General features: G+C 43.6%; 3 protein-coding genes across 4 annotated transcripts in view; 2 read left to right on the forward strand and 1 right to left on the reverse strand.

Moving 5' to 3' along the window:
• Positions 1 to 17,345, reverse strand: part of LOC117867906 (transcription factor HES-5-like) — a 36,562-nt gene extending 19,217 nt beyond the window's left edge. The window contains exons 1-2 of one of the 2 annotated variants that reach the window (XM_034753350.1): positions 17,246 to 17,345; positions 15,267 to 15,370 (exon numbers count right to left, since the gene is read on the reverse strand). The gene's annotated coding sequence lies outside the window, so the exon portion shown is untranslated. Of the gene's footprint in view, positions 1 to 15,266; positions 15,371 to 16,147; positions 16,264 to 17,245 lie in introns of those variants that run through there. The other variant, XM_034753351.1, reaches the window with a different exon arrangement.
• Positions 12,278 to 14,191, forward strand: LOC117867908 (transcription factor HES-5-like). The gene is made up of 3 exons (XM_034753352.1): positions 12,278 to 12,368; positions 12,511 to 12,676; positions 12,794 to 14,191. The coding sequence occupies exons 1-3, from the start codon at positions 12,315 to 12,317 to the stop codon at positions 13,045 to 13,047; spliced, it is 474 nt and encodes a 157-aa protein (XP_034609243.1). The 5' UTR covers positions 12,278 to 12,314; the 3' UTR covers positions 13,048 to 14,191.
• PANK4 (pantothenate kinase 4 (inactive)) overlaps positions 17,196 to 19,893 on the forward strand; it is a 34,181-nt gene continuing 31,483 nt past the window's right edge. The window contains exon 1 of the mRNA XM_034753347.1: positions 17,196 to 17,346. Coding sequence (XP_034609238.1) covers positions 17,220 to 17,346 — 127 coding nt within the window. The 5' untranslated portion in view covers positions 17,196 to 17,219. The remainder of the gene's footprint in view (positions 17,347 to 19,893) is intronic.

Raw genomic sequence — 19,893 nt, forward strand, 5'->3', positions numbered from 1 at the left:
GATTAAAATAGACCACCCCCCTTTTTTAGTCTATATACAGAATTAAGCTATGTGGGGATGTTGCTGTTTGTAAATGCTGCAAACCCTAACTCTAGTGTGAACACTCATGCAAGCAGCTACATAGATTTCAGTTGGAAGAGGAGCAGGATTTGGCCGAAAAAGATAAACGAAAAAGCCTCCAAAAATAAAAGTCACAAAGGCCTAATGTGTATTAAGGGTGAACTGAAATGCTATAGACAGATGTGTAAGATTCCTTAACAAACCACGCACAGACTTCAAAAATAAAACATCATGAAAAATTTCGCTGCCCTCCCTCACCAACCCTGTTAATCTATCTGTCAAGCCCTGGGTTCAGAGTGCTATGCTCCCATGCTACCCACACCTGCAGCACAAGGAAAACATCTTATAAACTATGAAGAATTCAGCTCCTTGCTCTGCTTTAGGGTCTAAACCTGCTCCCATTAAAGTCACTGGCAAAATTCCCATTTCCTTTAATAGGAGAAAATTCCGGGGTCACTTGGTGTTTTGATGTTAGCAACTCCTGTTCACAGAAACCTGATTAGCGGAACGCTGGTCCTCACAGGTAACACAAAGCTTCTCCTTCCTCCTTTAAAAGGAAAATTGCAAGTCTCTATAATCTGGTAAGGATTTCCTTTTCCAGATTATTTTCTCTTGTTTTCTAAAAGCACTTCACTCTCCTCTTTAAGGAATCCAAGTAAGGCTCAGAAATTCAGCGTTGTTAGTCCGGGAAGATCAAGCACAGTGCTGGGAATGAAGAGATTTTGGTACTACTCCCTGCTTTGCCACTGATTTGCTGAGTGACCTCAGGCGAGTCACTTCACCTCGTGCCTCAGTTTCCCTATCTGTAGCCCTGGGATGATAATGTTGTCCCACCCTTTCTAAAGCACTTTGCGATCTCTGAATGACAATTGCTATATAAATGCTAGATGTTATTAGGTATTAACCATACACTTTTAACTTGGGCTTGTTTGCCTCAAGGAAATAGTGCCACACTCCAGCAAGCTTTAAAATATTTAACACAAACCCTATTAGTTGAGATCCAAAAATATGACAGTGACAACATGTCCCCTTTGATCCCTCCCCCCACCCCAACATAGAAAACAAATCCTGCGTGCCCTCCTAAATGAGGGGTTACAAAAGCCTGAAAACCCCACCACACCAGTTGGGTGACCCAAGCTAAACAAATCCAGGGTGCTAGGATTCTTGTGAACCACAGATGTGGGTGCAGTAGCCACATTACCTAAGTGCTGCCCCAGCCATGTCTGTTCCTGAGAGCAAGCAGAGGATTAAAATTGACAGGTGCTTTGCTTTAGAAGAGAAGGCTTGTCAATTTCACTCCCTGGGAGTTGGAAAAGAAGCACAAAGGCAGCATTCTATTCTGTACTAGTCTCTAGAGGTTCCTGTACCACCTCGTCACTGTAGCATATATGGCTGTGTATTAAGTGACATGGCTAAAATCTGCTACCTATTTTCTCTCTCATCTGCGCTCTAAAGCGCTGGATGGGGTGGAAGTGGGTCTGTCGTGAGGTGTTCTGTTTGGGTGGGGAAGGGGTTGAAGGTTTGGGGATCCCCATGCTGCTCTGTGTCTTTCAGGTCAGAGAAGTGAAAGTTGGGGAGGCTTGTGATGGTCTTTTGTGCCTGCAGGAGTTTGTTCCAGAGACTCAGAGCAGCCCCTGAGAAAGCTCCGTCTCTCGCAAAGATGAGCTTCACCCTTGTGTTAGAAAGTTCCGCTGTGCCCGAGCAGAAGCAGCGTTGTCCACCACAGTCATAGGCACTACCCTGGCTTTGAGAGACGGGGGGGGGGGGGGGGAGTGTCAATTCTGATTTGCCACAGATTTCCTGAGTGACCTTGGGCAAGTCACTCAGTCTCTATGTCTCAGTTCCATCTATAAAATCAGTTAATAGCACCTACCTGACTCCCCTGGGTGTGCAGAGGATAAGATATATTATAAATCGTGCGGTGCTTAAATAGTGCAGCAGGGGCGGGGCGGGGAGGGGGGAAGATAGGTACCTTAGAAGAACTTTTATGTCCATCCTCCACTCAGCCATCAGGGACAGAGATTAGGGAAGGTTAGGGAAAATGAAGGAAGACAGACGGAGGAGATTTGAGGATGGGAGGGAGAAGCCGCCCTAAGCATGACTTTATTGGGTAACACAAAGCCAGCCTTGAGCACCTTCCACACTCACTCTCTCACAAAAATGTTTTATAGAATTTGTCATGGGTCCAGCTACCTTGTGGGCAGGATGGCACTGTAGCACCCTGCCTCAGTTTCCCCCTCACCTGGGTTTTGATGTAACAAATGTCCAAACAAACAAAAGAAAGAGTTCTTCCACCCCACTTGGGCTAGTCTTTAACCCACTCCCAGGCCTTCCAGCCTGGGGTCTTTTCCCTGCAGGAGCCTCTCTGCAGCCTGCAACTTTGTGTTCCGCCTCCCAAAGTCAATCTCAAGGATGGTGACATAGGAGCAAACCCTCTTCAGGTGCCCCTGCTGCCCACAGGCATAGTATACCATCTCTAGGCTCCCTATCTGTGGCTATGGATGTTTTCTTTTGCAGGAAACCCAGTAGGTGCTGCTGCTGTTGCTACTCCTCCAAGACTGCCAGACGTCTTTGCAGATACAACAGTGCCTCCTGCTGCCTCTAAATTCCCCAGGAGAACTTCCTGGATTGGCTTGTGCCATCTGTCCACTTCTAAAAACGGGAACAGGAACCGCAGTAGTTACTGCTGACACCACATACACCCATTTTAACCACTGCTGCTTTTTGGCTTCCTCTCCTCCATCCTCCGCTCTAAGTAAAGGAGATTCACAGGACAAATCCTGCTGATTGAACCAGCGTTAGAGGTCATCACCCACTGAGCGTCCCCTTAGGGCATAGGGTGTCTCTAGAACAATACAGTATCAGTTCCCCCTTCTCAGGGCATCTCAAAGAACCCTGCAGCCTGGTTTGGCTGCTGCAGTGACTTGGCCCTCTGGCTAAGTCACTTAACAGAAGTCCTCCCCATCTAGGATATACCTGCCAATGTCAAACCAACAAACACAAAAACCCACAGCATCTACATCCCAGCCTGAAGATGGACCCACCAGTCCGCCTGTCCTGAGGATCTGGGCTGTCTTCTACACTTTTACTAAGCACTGGCAGCAACTCCCAGCACTTCCTTCCTGCACTCTTCCTTCTTCCCTGCAGAGAGAGTCCCTCTGCTTCACTAGGCCCTCTTATCTTTGTTTCTCTAGAGCCAGCCACCCAGTGACACAGCTAAACAGCATTTTCTACAGTCACTTTCAAACCCCATCCCTTATCCCTCACATGGAAGACTTGCCACTCCTCCAATGAAATCCCACTCCCTAGCAAGCTCAGCAGGGAATGTTGAGATTTTATTTTCCCTGTCTACAATTCCCAAGGAAATTAAATCTGCACATAACTGTCAAAAATGCTAGTTTACAATATTATTTCTAAAAGTTACTGTTTGGCTCCTGTCCTGTGGTACATTTATGAGGGTCTATGGTAGGGAATCATCTTGCATTGAGAATGGATGATTAGATGACCCACCACTGGCTGATCTCCCCTGTAATTCCATGAAAGAGATGTAACTGGGCACACCTGGTTTTCTCAGATGGTCTCCCAGCCAAGCACTAGCCAGAATCAATCATGCCAAAAACAACACTGATTGGCCAGTCACCACCTAGCTTTGCAAAGGAATCCGCAATAAATTTGTTACTTTTTTTGTTCCTTTCCATAAATATAACCAGCCAATAGAAGAATCTTTTGCATTTCCTCAGTGTGCTTACATGAACCCTTCATGTTATTCTTTCACTATGAACACAGGAGCTGGCTGCAGTAATTCAATACATTTCAGCTTTTCCCCCCGGTTTTGTGATTCATTGAAGGCTGATCCGGATTTGTGTGACTAGATTAATTATTCATAAGTATTCACCAAACAATTCAAATTGAAGACTCTTCAAACTGTAATGATGCAGAGAGATCACTGAGTGAGCACTTGGAAGACCTGAGTTCTGTTCCTGGCTCATCCACTGGCCTGCTGTGTGAGAATGAGAAAGTCACTCTCTGTGCCTCAGTTACCCCATCTGTAAAATTATTATTATTAATTATTTGGATTGCAGCAGCACCTCGGAGCCCCAGTTTTGGACAATGGAGATAATTATACATACCCACTCCAAATCTACGATAAAAAAACGGCTATATAAGAGCTAGAAATTATCATTATTTAGCTAGTTGATTGCAAACTAGTCCCTGTGGCTATTCACTGTTTGTAGTATTTGATTGTTCATAAGGCATATTTTCTGCTTCCAGATTGGCTGAATGAAACTTTTTTAACATGAGAATGGGGACTAAGAATGCCACGTTTCAGGGCAAATATGAAAATTTTGCAAACATTTTTATAATTACTGGAAGTCACATATATGACAAGTAGGATGACCCCCTTCCCCAAATATCAGACAGACAATCAGATTCATGTATGTGCTCTCTCTCTTTTTTTTTTTTAATCAACCAACTCTAATGAATGAAATTCATTTTTTTTTAATCAACCAACTCTAATGAATGAAAATTACAAAGGAAGACTAGGGACATATATTCCTTCTAGTTAGATCAGAATTACCCATGCCAACTTCCATCCAAACTGTACTCAATAGAGACAAGGACTAGAATCACCTACATTTCTCTTAGCTATTATACATTTACTTAGGGCTTGTCTATACTACCCGCAGGATCGGCGGGCAGCGATCGATCCAGCAGGGGTAGACCCAGCAAATGGACCACTGATTGCTCTCCTGTCAACTCTGGTACTCCACCAGAACGAGAAGCGCAAGCGGAGTCGATGGGAGAGCATCAGCTGTCAACTTACCGCAGTGAAGACACCGTGGTAAGTAAATCTAATTACGTCAACTTCAGCTACGCTATTCATGTAGCTGAAGTTGCGTATCTTAGATCGACCCCGTGCAGTAGTGTAGACAAGCCCTTAGAGTAAACTGCTATTATGTGTATAACTATCTTATACAGCTAACATACATCTACTTGGAGTAAACTGCGCCACAGAACCTTGCTAAAAATCACACCGAGCAACATCACACATTGATTGAGTTTAAACTGACGAAGTCAGACAGAAAAACAGAAAAGAAAAACTCTGAAAACAACAAGAGTTTAGGGACTGCTGGGTCTGAGTTTGACCTCGCTTGCGCTGGTTTAAATCAGGAACAAGTCAGAAAAATTACACCTGTGAAAAACTGGTGTGAGATCAGAATCAAGCCCGTAAGACAGGCATCTCCTTCCACTCATCCTGGTATAAATCAGGAAGAGCGCCGCCTGCATTTCCACTGCCGGGGTTGTACCTACTCTGTGGATAAAGAGAGAAGTTCATTCTTCTGGGCTGTGCATCCAGCATCACACTCACATAACCCTCTTTTGCATTTTATGCTACTTCCTGACTTCATGTCACCCTGTTTCATGAAAGGTATTGATATTGCGTGTGTTTTAAAAGAACGATTATCTTTTTCTGTACCTTAGATATCTTAAAATCTAGCTGACAATCCATCCTCAAGCCACCTATTTAGTGTCAAAGAGCATAACATTCCCAAGTTTTAAAAGGGCCTGGATAATACTGATCGATCAATGTGCTCCTTGGGAAAATAGCTCTCCAGATGGTCTATTGGGACAGGAATTGCTGGTAATCACAATGCGGAGTCAAAGAGCGTCACTAATGGGGGCTGTTGTGAGGCACGCTTCTTTTGTGATCCCCTTGAATGTCATAAATAGGGAAGAAAGTGTGGGAAACTCTGAGAAACTCAGGCCCACACTCTGAGGTTAATAGGGTCTTTGTCAGAAGAGTATCCCTGGGCTGTAGGATCAGCATAATAAACACCATGCTCCCCAAGGGCGGGAGAGTGCTGAGAAAGGGGACAGTCACCCAGGATGAGATGGGAGTTTAAAAAACAAACAAACAAAAAAAAACCCCATCCCTGTATGCATTTGATCGTTATGATTGATAAAATGTTGTGGGCCAGATTCTCATCTACACTAAGGCCTGGCCTTACAGCAGGTGGGGGTCACATGGCCATAGTGTACAGGAGACTCAGGCTTTGTGACATCACTGATTTCTGGTGCCAATTTTTAATCAATACAAAATAATGAACGTAACTAGATAGATCAGCCCCTCTATTCTCCTAGGTGATTCTTAAAATAGTTTTGAAGCTGTCCTATATTCACAGTGCTGCTATTGACTGTTAACGTGATTCATGATTGAACAAGGCCACTGAGAAAATGAACGTCTCAGGTGCAATGGCTTAAGTTCTCAGCTGCAGTCCATCTCTCGAGATCTGGTCCATATTTCACAGCAATGAAATATTACAGGCAGCATTACAATGAAGAGAGTGCATTACATGCCCCCAATAGCAACTATACGGGTGAAACAAGACAAGCACTACACTCTTGAATGAACTCTCTCAGAAAAAGATAAAAACACCGTATCACCTGTGGGTGAACACTTCTCAGTGATCACTCTGTATCTGACTTCAGTCCTCATCCTCAAAGGAAACTTGCACAACACCTCCAAAAGATGAGCCTGGGAGCTTAAATTAATAACTTTGCTAGACATTAAAATCATGGACTGTTTAGAGATACTGGATTTATGGTTTATTACAACAATCCATAACTCATTAACCACCCCTCCCAGCTTTTTCCCTCCTCCTTCTTTCCTCCCTGTGACTGGAGAGGTATTAATGGCCACTTCGCCTAGAATTGGTCCCTTGACCAATGTGTGTTAACCACTTATGCTAAACATCTGTTCTACTTTGTATTTAGCTATGACACTCTGAGTACCTTTCCCAGACCTGAGGAAGAGCTCTGTGTAAGCTCAAAAGCTGGTCCAATAAAACATATTACCTCACCCACCTTGTCTATCTAATATCTTGGGATCAACACGGCTACACCACTGCTTCATACAAAGAAGAGGGTAATTATTAGACCACTGCAGTTAGCAGATCTATAAAAATTGGAATTACCTGATTAGTACAATCTAGATTCAAGTGTCTTTTGTGCATGTTGTGATTTGTTTCTTTCAATCTATCATTCCATTAACAACGGGGGAGGGAGAGCGGGGAGGGGACCACTTATAACCATTTTTGTGAGTCTCACACAAAATAACATTCTCTGCTTCCCCTGCAGTTACTGCTAGTTGAAAGCCACAAACCCCTCCCACAATGGGTGATCTTGGAGCACGAGCTTGTTTTTAACAGGACAAACTGCTACAGAAACTGAACTTTCAGCTTCCCTTTAAAAAGCAAAACTAAACAAAAAATAGCCATGTTTGTCAGATGGAAACAAGACAAACATTTTAGTTACTAACCTTTTATTAAAGATAGATTGTTGACAATAGAAATTATTTTCTTCCAGAAGGGCAAATATCTTAGATGTCCACGAAAGCTTATGCCCAAATAAATTTGTTAGTCTCTAAGGTGCCACAAGGACTCCTCATTGTTTTTGCTGATACAGACTAACAGGGCTATCACTCTGAAACCAGGTTTCAGAGTAGCAGCCATGTTAGTCTGTATCCACAAAAAGTTTTTTTCTCTTACTTAATTGGCCTCTCAGAGTTGGTAAGACAACTCCCACCTGTTTATGCTCTCTGTATGTGTGTATATATATCTCCTCAATATATGTTCCACTCTATATGCATCCGAAGAAGTGGGCTGTAGTCCACGAAAGCTTATGCTCTAATAAATTTGTTAGTCTCTAAGGTGCCACAAGTACTCTGAAACCAACAGACCAAGTGTTCTTTATTCAAATGGACTCCTAAAATGTGTTGCAGAGTTAAAGAAAATGAGACAATGACGTTACATTGGATAAACTAAAAAAAGTGGTGCAAAGGACATTAGATAGATAAGATAGATAGAGGCAGACAAATTTATCCCTGGAGTAACTTAATTGATGGCAATACCACAGGGAAGAATTTGACCTGGTGAATAGACTACTTACATAAAGATATGTTGATGCACAAAGATGCTTTGCAGGTGCTCAAATGTAACAGTGAATATTTGGGAGGAGAGGAGAGGCTGACTCCAGCTAAAGTACAGTAGCATCCCATTCTAATCACCTTGACGCTCTGATTTCCACCATATTCGGAGGTGATAATGATTATAGAATTAATGTTTGTCTTCCTTGTGGAAATAAATGCAATATACATTACATACGAATCTACTTATATGGCAGCCTTAAATTAGGGATTTTATTAATCTCAGATTACCATGTGAGGAAATATTAATTCACAAATATTCACTTACCATAAAGTATTTAGACCTGCATAATACATTCAAAGTAAACACGAAAGGAATGGCTCATTTCTTTGATTTGTGAATAGGTGTGGGGGGGAGGCGGGAAGCAGGGGGGGTTGGTGCTAGAGCTCTGGTCTTTTCCAACTGATGACAGAGAGAGAGAGGGAAGCTGGAGTTTGTAACCCCAGAGGCTTGTTGTTTTGTGCGTGCAATGCAAGGCAGCCTGCCTGGTTCACCATTCACCTCAGATGGTGTGAGTCCGGAATTTTGAGAGTTTCCCACACATCGCTCCATTCACAGTGTTAAACTGTCAACAATAGAAGTGTGCCTCTGCAGGTCCTGAGCGGAAAGCTAATGCCTTCTATACCATCTGGCCAGCACTCGGAGAAAGGGATAATGCTTTAATCAATGAGGGCTGGTACAGCCCTTTGCGTTCCCGGGCATTGTGCTAGGGAGAGGATGGCATTATTTAAAACCACTCATTTCATATTTCCAGAACTGAAAATTGGATCAAAAGCCTCCCTGGCCGAAGGAAACCTCCCACCTCACGGTGTCCTTCTGCTGCTGAAAACACAACATCCAGCGTGTGGCATGACTTACTGTCCAATGCATCTGGACACAGAGCTTTGCATAATATTTTCACTGTTAGCTACAACAACAATCAAAGTGTGTGTGGTCTTGTATTGCTAATATAAAATTAAATAATAATAATTAATAATAATTCAAAATGAATTCAAAGTGACCTAGAGGCAGACTTTTAATCGGACTTTTAATGGGACTTGTGTTGCCGAGTCACCCACGTGCTTTGAAAAACAATAAAAAATAATAATGAATAAGCTATTAACATATAACATGCCCTGGTGTAGCTGACCTATGGAACTCATTGTCACATGAAGTCATGGAGTTAACTACTACAGCAACTGAATCATAAAAACAGCTAGATAACATTATGACAAAATTTTATGACCAGTAAAATAAACTTTTCAGGATTTCAAAATTTAACAAGATTCGCCCTTTCAACAACTCTGTGTGTGTTGTATTTACATGCAGCCATACGTGATACCATTGTTAGCCCCATTTTTCATATGGGGAAACTAAGGTATGGAGAGGTCATACAGTGAGCTTAGAGAAAAAGGTTTATTTAATTTTTCTCTGCATTTTAAAAGTTGACAAAGTGTTAGATGAGGCTTTCATTAACATCTTTGTAACAATGGGGAAACTGAGGCATGTAGAAAATCAGGTCCCTAATCTATGAACAGCAGAGCTGAAGAGCTGGGTTCTGTGAGAGGAAGCCTGGCTTAGGGAATAGAGTACTGGACTGCAACTCAGGAGATCTGTATTCTATTCCTGTCTTGGCCACTGACACACTGGATGATCTTAGACTCAGACTTTAAGGCCAGGAGGGACCATCCTGATCATCTAGTCTGACCTCCCACACATCATAGGCCAAAGAATCTCATCTGCCCTGTAGTAGGCCCATCATCTCTGTCTAAGTTACTGAAGTCCTCAAATCTTGATCTAAGGGTTTCATGTTACAGAGAATCTCCCATTTACTCTAGTTGAAAAAAAACAACAACAACACAAAAATAAACCCAACAACCCACAAGTGACCCATGCCCCACACCACAGACGAAGGCAAAGTCACTTCCCCCCTCTGCACCTCAGTTTCCCCATCTGTAAAATGGGGATAGTGATACTGTGAGCACTACTGCTGAAGAGCACTATATAAGTGCTAGATGTTATTATTTCTGTCTCTGGGTACTCTCTCAAGCCCCAGCTTCCAATTCTGGAATGTGTAGTGCCTGAGAGGACAAATTTGCACACACCAAACCCAACTGAAATGCTCCAATGCACCAAACCCCATTTTAGGTGCTCCAAGCAAACATGGCAGTTTGACCAGACATGATAGAAAGAATTGGCACCTCTGTCAATACAAGATCTTACATACTTGCTCTGACACCACATGATTCTAGATTCCAACATCCTGGCTCATGTCAGCAGGTGACTGTGCCTCTGGTGTGGTAGACAACTAGAGAGTGGAGCTTACTGACATCTCAGACCCTCCCACTCCACTTTAAATGGCATCTTAAACCTTTCCCCCCGAAAAGTGATTTCTTTCTGTTATGATCCCCCGTATTTCCTGTGTGCATGTTGTGTGACTTTGGGGGTGGTTGTACGTTAGGATTATACTATTCAATTGCAGTCCACCCTCTGAACCTATGTGTGTAGCTGTGTGTGTGTGTCTGATGTAGGACTGGACAGGTCATCTAGCCCAGTCCCCTACGCTGAGGCAGGACTATGTATTATCTGGACCACCTCTGGCCTGCTTTTAAAAACCTCCACTGATGTAGATTCCACAAACTCCCAAGGCAATTTGTTCCAGTGCTTAACTACCCTGACAATGAGGAAGTTTTCCCTAATTTCCAACCTAAACCTCCCTTGCTGTAATTTAAACCCATTGCTTCTTCTCCTGGCCTTGTTGGTTAAGAAGAACAATTTATCACCCACATCTTTATAACAACCTTTTATGTCATTTCACGACTTGAAGGCTGTTAAGCAATGCTTTAAGCATTAAACAGTGAGGATTAGGATTACATTGATGATATAAATTAAGAAAGAAACATGAATCTGGGTCTATGCTTTATTAATAGTCAAAATACTCATGAGTGCAGGGCCTGTGGTAAGGGAAAAAGTGACCAGAAAAGCATTGCTCTAAGTCAGTTTAATCACTGAGCCAGCGTCTTTGGAACAGGATCTAAGATTTCTGGCATCAGGTCAGATGATAAAAAAAACAAATATTACTTATTTCTTTAGAAAATCTTCTCATGGTCAGATGACTGCCCACCCCTGTGCTAAAATTCTCACGCTTCCCTGTGGCAGATTTGACTGTGCCAAATATATCTAATGCATATGGGGTATATAACAGTCAAACATATTGGAAAAAAAAACGGTGCTTGTATATGAGAGAGACAGAGAGAGATTGGACTAGGAGTCAGGAAATCTTGCAGTATTATAGCCATTTTGCAGATAGGATCATTGAGGCCAAGTGTGGGTGAGGGAATGATTTCCTTGGTGCCTCAGTTTCCCCATGTGTTAAGGAGGATATTCCCCTATTGCACATGGGGGCTGAGGCACAGCAGAGTGTTGTGAGGCTTAGTTCATGATTGTTTGTCTAATGCTCTGAGATATCAAATGGAAGATGCCAGGGAAGGGCAAAACGACTATTTATTATTATTATTATTGTTGTTGTACAGATTTGCCAGACCATCATAGGAGAAATTGAGATTGCCCAGAAAAAAAGTAAAAAAAGATTTAAGACTTTTAAAGAATGACAGAGGAAACAAAATGTCTATAAAAGATGGAGAGAAAAGCATTTTGAACTGTATCTTCCTTAAAAAGATCCCCTCCCCAAAAACGTGGTTTCCCTTTTGATTTTGATCTCAATTGCCTGAAAATTGACAAGCACTGTATTCATCTAAGCACGGTTTAATGTCAATGAAAATGTTTAGTCTCTCGAATTCTGGACTTTTCCCTTTACAGCTTCTTTTTGGGCACAGGAAAGTGGGGGACATTTTCCCTTCCTGGGAGCTGTCTTCTGTGCTTAATTTCACCACAGCCTGGGAAAAGGCAGCATATTGAGATGTTGACGTTCTCAACATCAGGCACAAGTTTGATTATAATGACGGCGAACGCTTTCCCACGTTCTTATCCTGTTCTTCCAAGGCCAGTCCCTATTGTGTAACACGCTCCCCAGTCCACCTGCTCCGTTGGGAGCAGAGTATTATCCCCAGGCAATTCACAGTCAATTTACCATGCTGTAATAGATGCTTTCTCTATTGTCCTGATAAATGCATGGATTGGCTAGTGAGTGTGGGAAACTCAAAGAAGCTTAGGACCCAGACATTTGTATGCAGCTTATGGGTATAAATAGAAGAGCTTTCCAGCTCCTTTCTGCACTGGCTAAACAGCAAGATTGGAAGTGAAACCTGCACTTGAAAGTTTGGGATAATGGCACCCAATACTTTCTCACTAGAAATCTTAACATCCAAAGAGAAAAACAGAGTAAGTATCCACTGCATATTGCAACATGCACTGACTAAAGGGCAAGTGGCTGATACAGGCTGAGCTGCTTACACAGAGAAGATGGGAAATGGATGGAAAAGAGAAATGTGTCACTAACTTTCTCTCCCCTCTTGTGTTACAGCTGAGGAAGCCGATTGTAGAGAAGCTGCGCCGGGACCGGATTAACAGCAGCATCGAGCAGCTGAAACTCCTGCTGGAGAAGGAGTTCCAGAGACACCAGCCCAACTCCAAGCTGGAGAAAGCCGACATCCTGGAGATGACTGTCAGCTACCTGAAATACAGTCAAAGTAAGTGCCTTCCCCTTTGCTTCTGAATAACTCCCCGGTGCTGCATTTATCCCTGGTCCAAACTCCAGCCTAGATGTCCCTATCTAAAACCCATCTCCGTCTTTTCTCTCTTCCCAGCTTTTGCATCCTCTTCTACAAGCCTGCAGCAGGATTACAGTGAAGGCTATTCCTGGTGCCTCAAAGAGGCTCTGCAGTTCTTGTCTCTCCATTCTGCGAACATGGAAACCCAGATGAAACTGCTGTGCCACTTCCAGAGGCCTCAAGTTACAGCCAAGGACTCAAATTCTCCAGCTTCATCCTCTGCAGCCCACCAAATGTCTGCAAAACAAGCAGCACTGAAACCCACCAGCAGCCTTTGGAGGCCCTGGTAGATTAGAAGGACTTTTGTATGGTTTCTGGACATTCACTCATATTCCAGAGGAGACTGTGACTTGCTGTACAAGTCCTCTCACTCCTCTAATGAGTAGGGAAGAATACTTTCCTTTTATAGAGCATACTTATGCTTGGATGTCAGTTTCCCTTCTCCTAGAAGGATCTAAATGCTCCCACCACGTGGAGAGGTAGCTATTCTAAAAGAATGTGCAAAGTAATCCTCATAGTAGGATGACTGAGCAGTTGTTCAAAAGGGAACGTTTAATGTTTTTTTAACCTTGCTGAGGTTTTTGAGTGTGTGTTTAGAAAGAAGTAACTTCTAGGAAGTTTAGGCTACAGTTTTCAAAAGTGTCCACTCAACTGGAGTGCCTCTGTTTTTAGTGGCCCAACCTGAGACTCATAGAACATTGATTTTCAAAGCGTGCAACATCCCACTCCACTTGATTTCAACTGGAATTGTGGGAGTTCAACACTTGTGAAAAATCAATGTCCTACGAATCACAAGGTGAGCATCCAATCTTAGTGGGCACCGTTGAAAATCTGGCTCTCATGTTGTTGTTGTAAGGGGTTCTATAATGTTTATAGAGTTTATTGAGTGTACTTGGAAAAATGTTACACCATAACTCAAGCTATGTAGAGGAGATTCTTCAGGAGCAGAGTATTGTTTCTTATGTTCAGGATATGCAATGCCTTTTATAAAGGCAGTAACTTGTTTTGTATCCTCATAGGAAGGAAAGTATCGGCTTGTGTTGTCGGTTTTACGAGAAATATTTAGCAAAAGTCTTTCATGAAAGGCAACCATATAAGTTATATTTACATTTTTGGTACCATAATGTTATGGGAGATAGTCTATTCACTAGAATCCTCAGAGGATGCTGTGATGTGTATGTGTCAGGTGCACTGATTGTATGATCTGTGTTTGAAACCATTTTGAATTTCAAAAGTTGCAGAAACTTTGCACACTGTTAAAATAAAATCTGATTACTGAATCTATATTCAGCAAGTCATTCTCTCCAGGGTAGAAATCCCTAACTGATGCCCCTTTGACAGAGGCTTCACAGGATAGTGCCGTTTAAAGAACTGACATAAGAGACCTCACAATAGATACACAAAGATCACAGTTCAGCTGTGGAGCAACCCAGGTTGGCCAAGTTTGGTCTGAGGCACTGTAATTTGAATGACTCCTATTGATTAACATACAGAATGGCACTGACAAGATCCAGAAGGAGCCATAGGCCTGGTCTACACTAGGAGGGGGAATCGATCTAAGATACGCAACTTCAGCTACGAGAATAGCGTCGACATATCTTAGATCGACTTAGATTGACTTACTTCGCGTCCTCGCAGCACGGGATCGACGGCCACCACTCCCCCGTCGACTCCACTTCCGCCTTTCGCCCTGGTGGAGTTCCGGAGTCGATGGGGAGCGCGTTCGGGGATCGATGTATCGTGTCTAGATGAGACGCGATACATCGATCCCCGATAGATCGATCACTACCTGCCAATCCGGGTAGTGTAGACATACCCATAGTCAGGCTTCCTCAGCTGTGAGGAAAGCGTGAATAGGGATTACTCGTGTGATTAAGGGTTTGCAAGACCAAGCACTCACTATCCAGAGTCAGAGGATTTCTTTAATTCAGAGGTGTCTGCCTTTGGGCTTAATAAGGCAAATCCACTGTACTCATGGCTGGTATCCCTGTGTTGTTGCGACTGGGCCAGGAGACAGTGAGGGGAAAGCAAAGCCCTCACTAAGAGGAAGAGTCCAATAAATGATTCTATAGCAGACTTCTCATAGATCTCATATTCATTTAACAAGGCTGCTCACAAATTACTTCAAAGACTGAAACACTTAACTTTAGTACTATACTTTTAACTGATCCTTTTGTGGCTTCTTATTCACACTCTAGATATACCCCTTTAACAAACAAAATAAAATACCTTGCAGACATCCAACAATAATATTAAGCCTTTACATATTATGATTCCCACTTTAGATATAGAAGAACTGAGACAGAGATTAAAGTAAAAATATTCTAAACAAGCCTCTAATCTTCAGATGCCCAACTTCAGACGTCTAAGACCTGATTTTCCAAGGTGATAAATATATACAGCTTCACTGACTTCAACTGGAGTTGTGAGCGCTCAGCACCTTCAGAAATCACTCCCAAAAAATGAAGGCAACCAAACATCAGTAGACACTTAAACCCAAGTGACTTACCCAACATCACAGAAAAGGTGAGTGTCACAGCTAGATTTAACTCAGGAGTTCTTGGGTCTCGGTCCCATATTCAGACTGATAGATCCGGGGTGGCTCGGATGTATCTATGAATGAGAAAAATGAGGGCCGTCATTTTAGAAACAGATAATCCACTTCAAGTAAGGAAGAAATAACTTCCTAAGTGAAAATAAACCTTGCTAGGTGCTTAATGTTTAATTCCCTTTTTTTATATATTAAATAAATGTGGGGCAGCAACAGTTACTAGTAAGAGATGCAGCGAAATTTAGATCCAATTGGTTTTCCACATAAAGCAGAAATATTTGTAGCTACTTAATTAATCCTTGTGGGGAAAAGCCAGTATATATGGGGCTTGCACCCGCAACACTGATGTGAATGGGAGCAGTATTACGGCCACAGAATGGGAAAATTAGAGGCTACAAAACTCAAACTATATGTTAGGCCAACAAGGTATCCCTTTATTCGGAAAAAAAGGAATACTGGGAGCTATCAAGCGGATGATAACCCTTAACTCTCCCTCACTTCAGTTAAACCCAAATGTATCTTCATTCCGCACCAACCTGCCTTTACCTCATATTTGTTAGTGCAAATGTTTTACCTGAGAATGCAGAAGCATATATGCTAGAAAATGGTGTTTGCAATAAGGGAATGTATCCCACCTAGAATCACTGAAATTAGAGGTCTGTCAGGTGTCATCTAATGTGTCTCCTACAGCACATTTGCTAGTATTTTGTCTAGTCCTGTATAAATATCTCAATTGTTGGAGTTTCCAGCTGTAAGCTCTATGTATTGCCACTTCTCTTGCAGTTTCCCCTGTTGCTAGTTTATGATAGGGAGAGACTTTTGTTTGACTCTGACTTTACCTTCCAACAACTCCCATCTTCTTTAGCCACATTGAACCATCACTCCAGGTTTGACTTATACGTTTTCAGGGAGGGATCATGTGATGTTTGCTGCACAAGCAGCACTGTAATCTCCAACTGTGCTATGCCACCGTGTGGCCCAGTTCAAGCACTGTGTCAGTATGAAACAGCAATACTACTGAAAGTTGCAACACCTTGCTCATTTGGGTGAGCTTGGGGTCTTTAGAGGAGATATAAAAAAATGTGTTACTGAATCCATTAGCAATCATTTGTCCTCAATTTTTTGTGCAATACCTGGAAAAATCTCCTTTTCTCTCACCAAAAATGGAGCAGGGGTATGAACTCACTCAAGAGCAGGGAGTACCTGCAAACTGCAAGTATTTATTTGGGATGATTTACTGTAAATGCAGGATATTATAGTGTACTAGTATTATTAACAACAATTTATAATCATAAGGTACTTTGAGATGAGATCCCATAGAAAGTATAATTGCTAATAAAAATAAATGATGCTATATTAGAGACGAGGCAAACTGAGATTATTTGTATCAATGTGCCTTTTCCCCTCAATAACTTTGGGACTTCAGATGAATGGGACACCAATCCCCAAAACACCCCACACCATCTATTCAGTAATCCTGTGGCTGAGGATGAAATGGGGCCAGGTGCAAGCCCCTCAGCAACTAGGAGGTACAAATAAAAGTGAATCCAGACCCTCACACACCTATAACGTTGTATACCATAGATCTAGATTCCTGTAACTTGGTGGAGGGGGGCAGATTATTTGGGATCAAGATCTAACCTACCCATAACTTTGTAAGGTAAAAAATATAGAGCTCAGTTCCACACTCTCCCCCCCCCCCATAACTTTGTCGGTTGCAGATAAAATGGGGCCACGAGCCACCCTCTCACACACACCCTGGGCAAAAAGGATGAATGCTGGCAAAGCTTAAGGGAGCCCCAGCTGGGGCTCATTTACATAATGTATACACCATAGTATATTACTATGTAAATATATGCGCATATATTTGCATGCCGATGAGGCCAGGCAAGGGGGTGGGTGGCGTTCAAAATGGCGGAGCGGGGCGGGCGAGGTACCAGCAGCGGCGGTGACAGCAGCCTGGACAAGAGCATCACTCTCCCGCCTGACGAGATCTTCCGCAACCTGGAGAACGCCAAGTGCTTCGCCATAGACATCGGTAACCGGACGGGCGCCTCGGGGGCGGCAGCGGTCGGGGACGGGTGGCGGCTCTGTCCGCTCAGGGAAACCGCCGGGACGGGCAGCTAGTGGCGCGCAGGGCACGCTGGGAAATGCAGTCCCGCTGGGCGCGGCGCACACAGCCTGGAGCGGGAGACGGACTACGGCTCCCGGCGTGCGCCGCGTCGGGCTGGCGGAGCGGGACATGACGGGAGTTGTGGTCCAGAGGCTCTCCCGGGGCGAGGCGGAGGGCGGGCAGTAGAACTACGAGTCCCAGCATGCCGCCGGGGGCTGCTAACGGGCCAGCCGGGGTGTAAACAGGCTGGAGGGGCCAGCCTAGGAGAGGGGTGGGCCCCATTGAGGAGGCGATGAAAGGGGGCAGGAGGACAGCAGCCTAGGAGGGGGTGACCCTGGGGAGGGGACTAGGGGATGGACCCCTTTGCGGGAAGCCTCAGCATCGTCAAGGGAGGGGACTGAAAGGGGTTAGCCCCACTGAGGGGGGCAGAGTTGCCTCAGCATCCACGATTAGGGAGGCAGAATTTGGGGTGTGGGGGAGGGATGCCACCCAGCAGCGGATGGGAGGGTATGAGACCCCCATTACATGGAGGTGCATTCAGTCCCGCTTAGTTGTGGGGTCTGTGCAAACATTAGCCCAGTGGAGTAGCTTGCCGCAGCAAGACTCTATGTCTACACTACAGCGTAAACCCAGGGCTCAAATTTGGGCTCAAGCCTAATCCCCTCTTCTTCCCCCTCCCCCCCCCACATACATCACGCTAACCCAGGGTTCAGCCCCAGGCTCCCACACTGGGACCTAGGGTTCAAGCCCTGTTGGTTTTCAGTGTCGATGCAGCCCCTCCAGACTTGTGCTCTGGGAGTCCATCAAAAGTATTTGACGATCCCATGGGCTGACTTTTTGTCCTCTGGACAGTCAAGTTTTCCCATGCTGCACCACAAACAAAGGGCTAGAACAGTCACGTTTTGAGAGGGTGCTAGGAAGTCTGGGATATGCCTGGTTGAACTCTGGGCCGCATAAGGCAGTGTAGATGCTGAGCCCCAGGTTGAGCTCAGGGTTCAACTATTCCTAACCTCAGATTATAAGTGAGTGTAGAGATACTCAAAACCTAGGCTAACAACCCCACGGTCTGCTAATGTGTTTTGTACTAACACTGAGCTTACATTGTAGACAAACTCTGAGGCTGTTGTCTTCCACCCACCCCCTCCAAAAAAACAAAACAAAACAAAAAAAAACACCCAACCACATTCAGGAGAAAGACATAGTAGTGTTAGCTATGTGTGTTTTTCATGATTTTCCTCCTGCTTTCCCCCTTCCCCCCCCCCTTGCTTTAGGGAGAATGTAAGGACTGTGGGGGTGATGGTGGAGGGAGGGCTAATTTCTGAATTTATAGGGTGCCAATAGCCTATCTATATTGACAGCTGACTGCTGGATGTTTGTGCATTTCCCACAGCCACCCAGGGAGATGGGATTTTTCTCTGTGAAAGTACCAATATGCACTGGTGAAACCCTAAAGGGGATTTACACAAAGGTCTTGACATCTTGGACCAAAGTGTACGGCATGTCGCGATATAATGAAAAAATGAAAACTTAAACAAATGGGAAGATGAAACAATTATGTTCCATGTTGGAACACTGTTGAACCTTTATGGCAGGGAACAGAGAGGCTGAAGGGATAGATTTTCCCCAGCTTTTCATATTCCTTGCCAGCATTTGATCACTGCAAGAATGGCACAAAGGGAGGCAAGATACTCCTCTAGGTGCAAGTGAAGCAGCTCAGGGTCAAAATCCTGCTTGTAGTAGGGACCACTCCTGCTGTTTTCATAGAAGTCTAGGGGAGTGGAATTGGACTATTTGCATTTTTCCTCTTATTGCTCCAACTGTTACAAGTCAGTGAAGTTGTTTTGAGTTCTTTATTAAGCAACACTTTTCCCCCCGCATTAGATTTGCAGTTAGTTTCAATTCAGGGTCTGCATTTGACATTGTCTAGAACTGCAGACTAATCACATGATGTACGTGTGTGTGTCAGTGTCGGAATGGAAGGGAAGAGGGACGGGTGTATTAGCATCTGATCACCCTTTGTAAGCCCTCTGAAAGGGACAGTGATTTATTCTTTAATTTTAGTCACTAATTTATTATGTTTACTGAATAGGGTTACCTTTCAGTGGGTCAGAATAGCATTAAAGCAGTGGATTAGCTATAAACCCCAGGCACAGTGGGTGTCCAACACAGGTTTTTAAGTCTTTACAAACTGGGAAAATAAAGCTAAAAGCAATTTAGCTAGATAGGGAATTGCAATGCAAGGTAGATATCAAGAAATAACTCTGTACTTCTGTAGTTCCTTTCATTTAGGGATCTCAAAGTGCTTTACAAACACCACTTTAATTTCAGAGCATCCCTATCTCTTGTATTTCCCTATTTGTAGAGGTTGGGAAGTGTACCTTCTCATCAGAGAGCCATCAAGTTTGTGTTGATCTCTGAATTTCTATTTTGAAGTTCAAAACTAGTAGAAGGGTAAAATTATTTTCTTATCAA

Source organism: Trachemys scripta, chromosome 19 (assembly GCF_013100865.1).
Source record: "Trachemys scripta elegans isolate TJP31775 chromosome 19, CAS_Tse_1.0, whole genome shotgun sequence".
NCBI classification, from domain to species: domain Eukaryota; kingdom Metazoa; phylum Chordata; order Testudines; family Emydidae; genus Trachemys; species Trachemys scripta.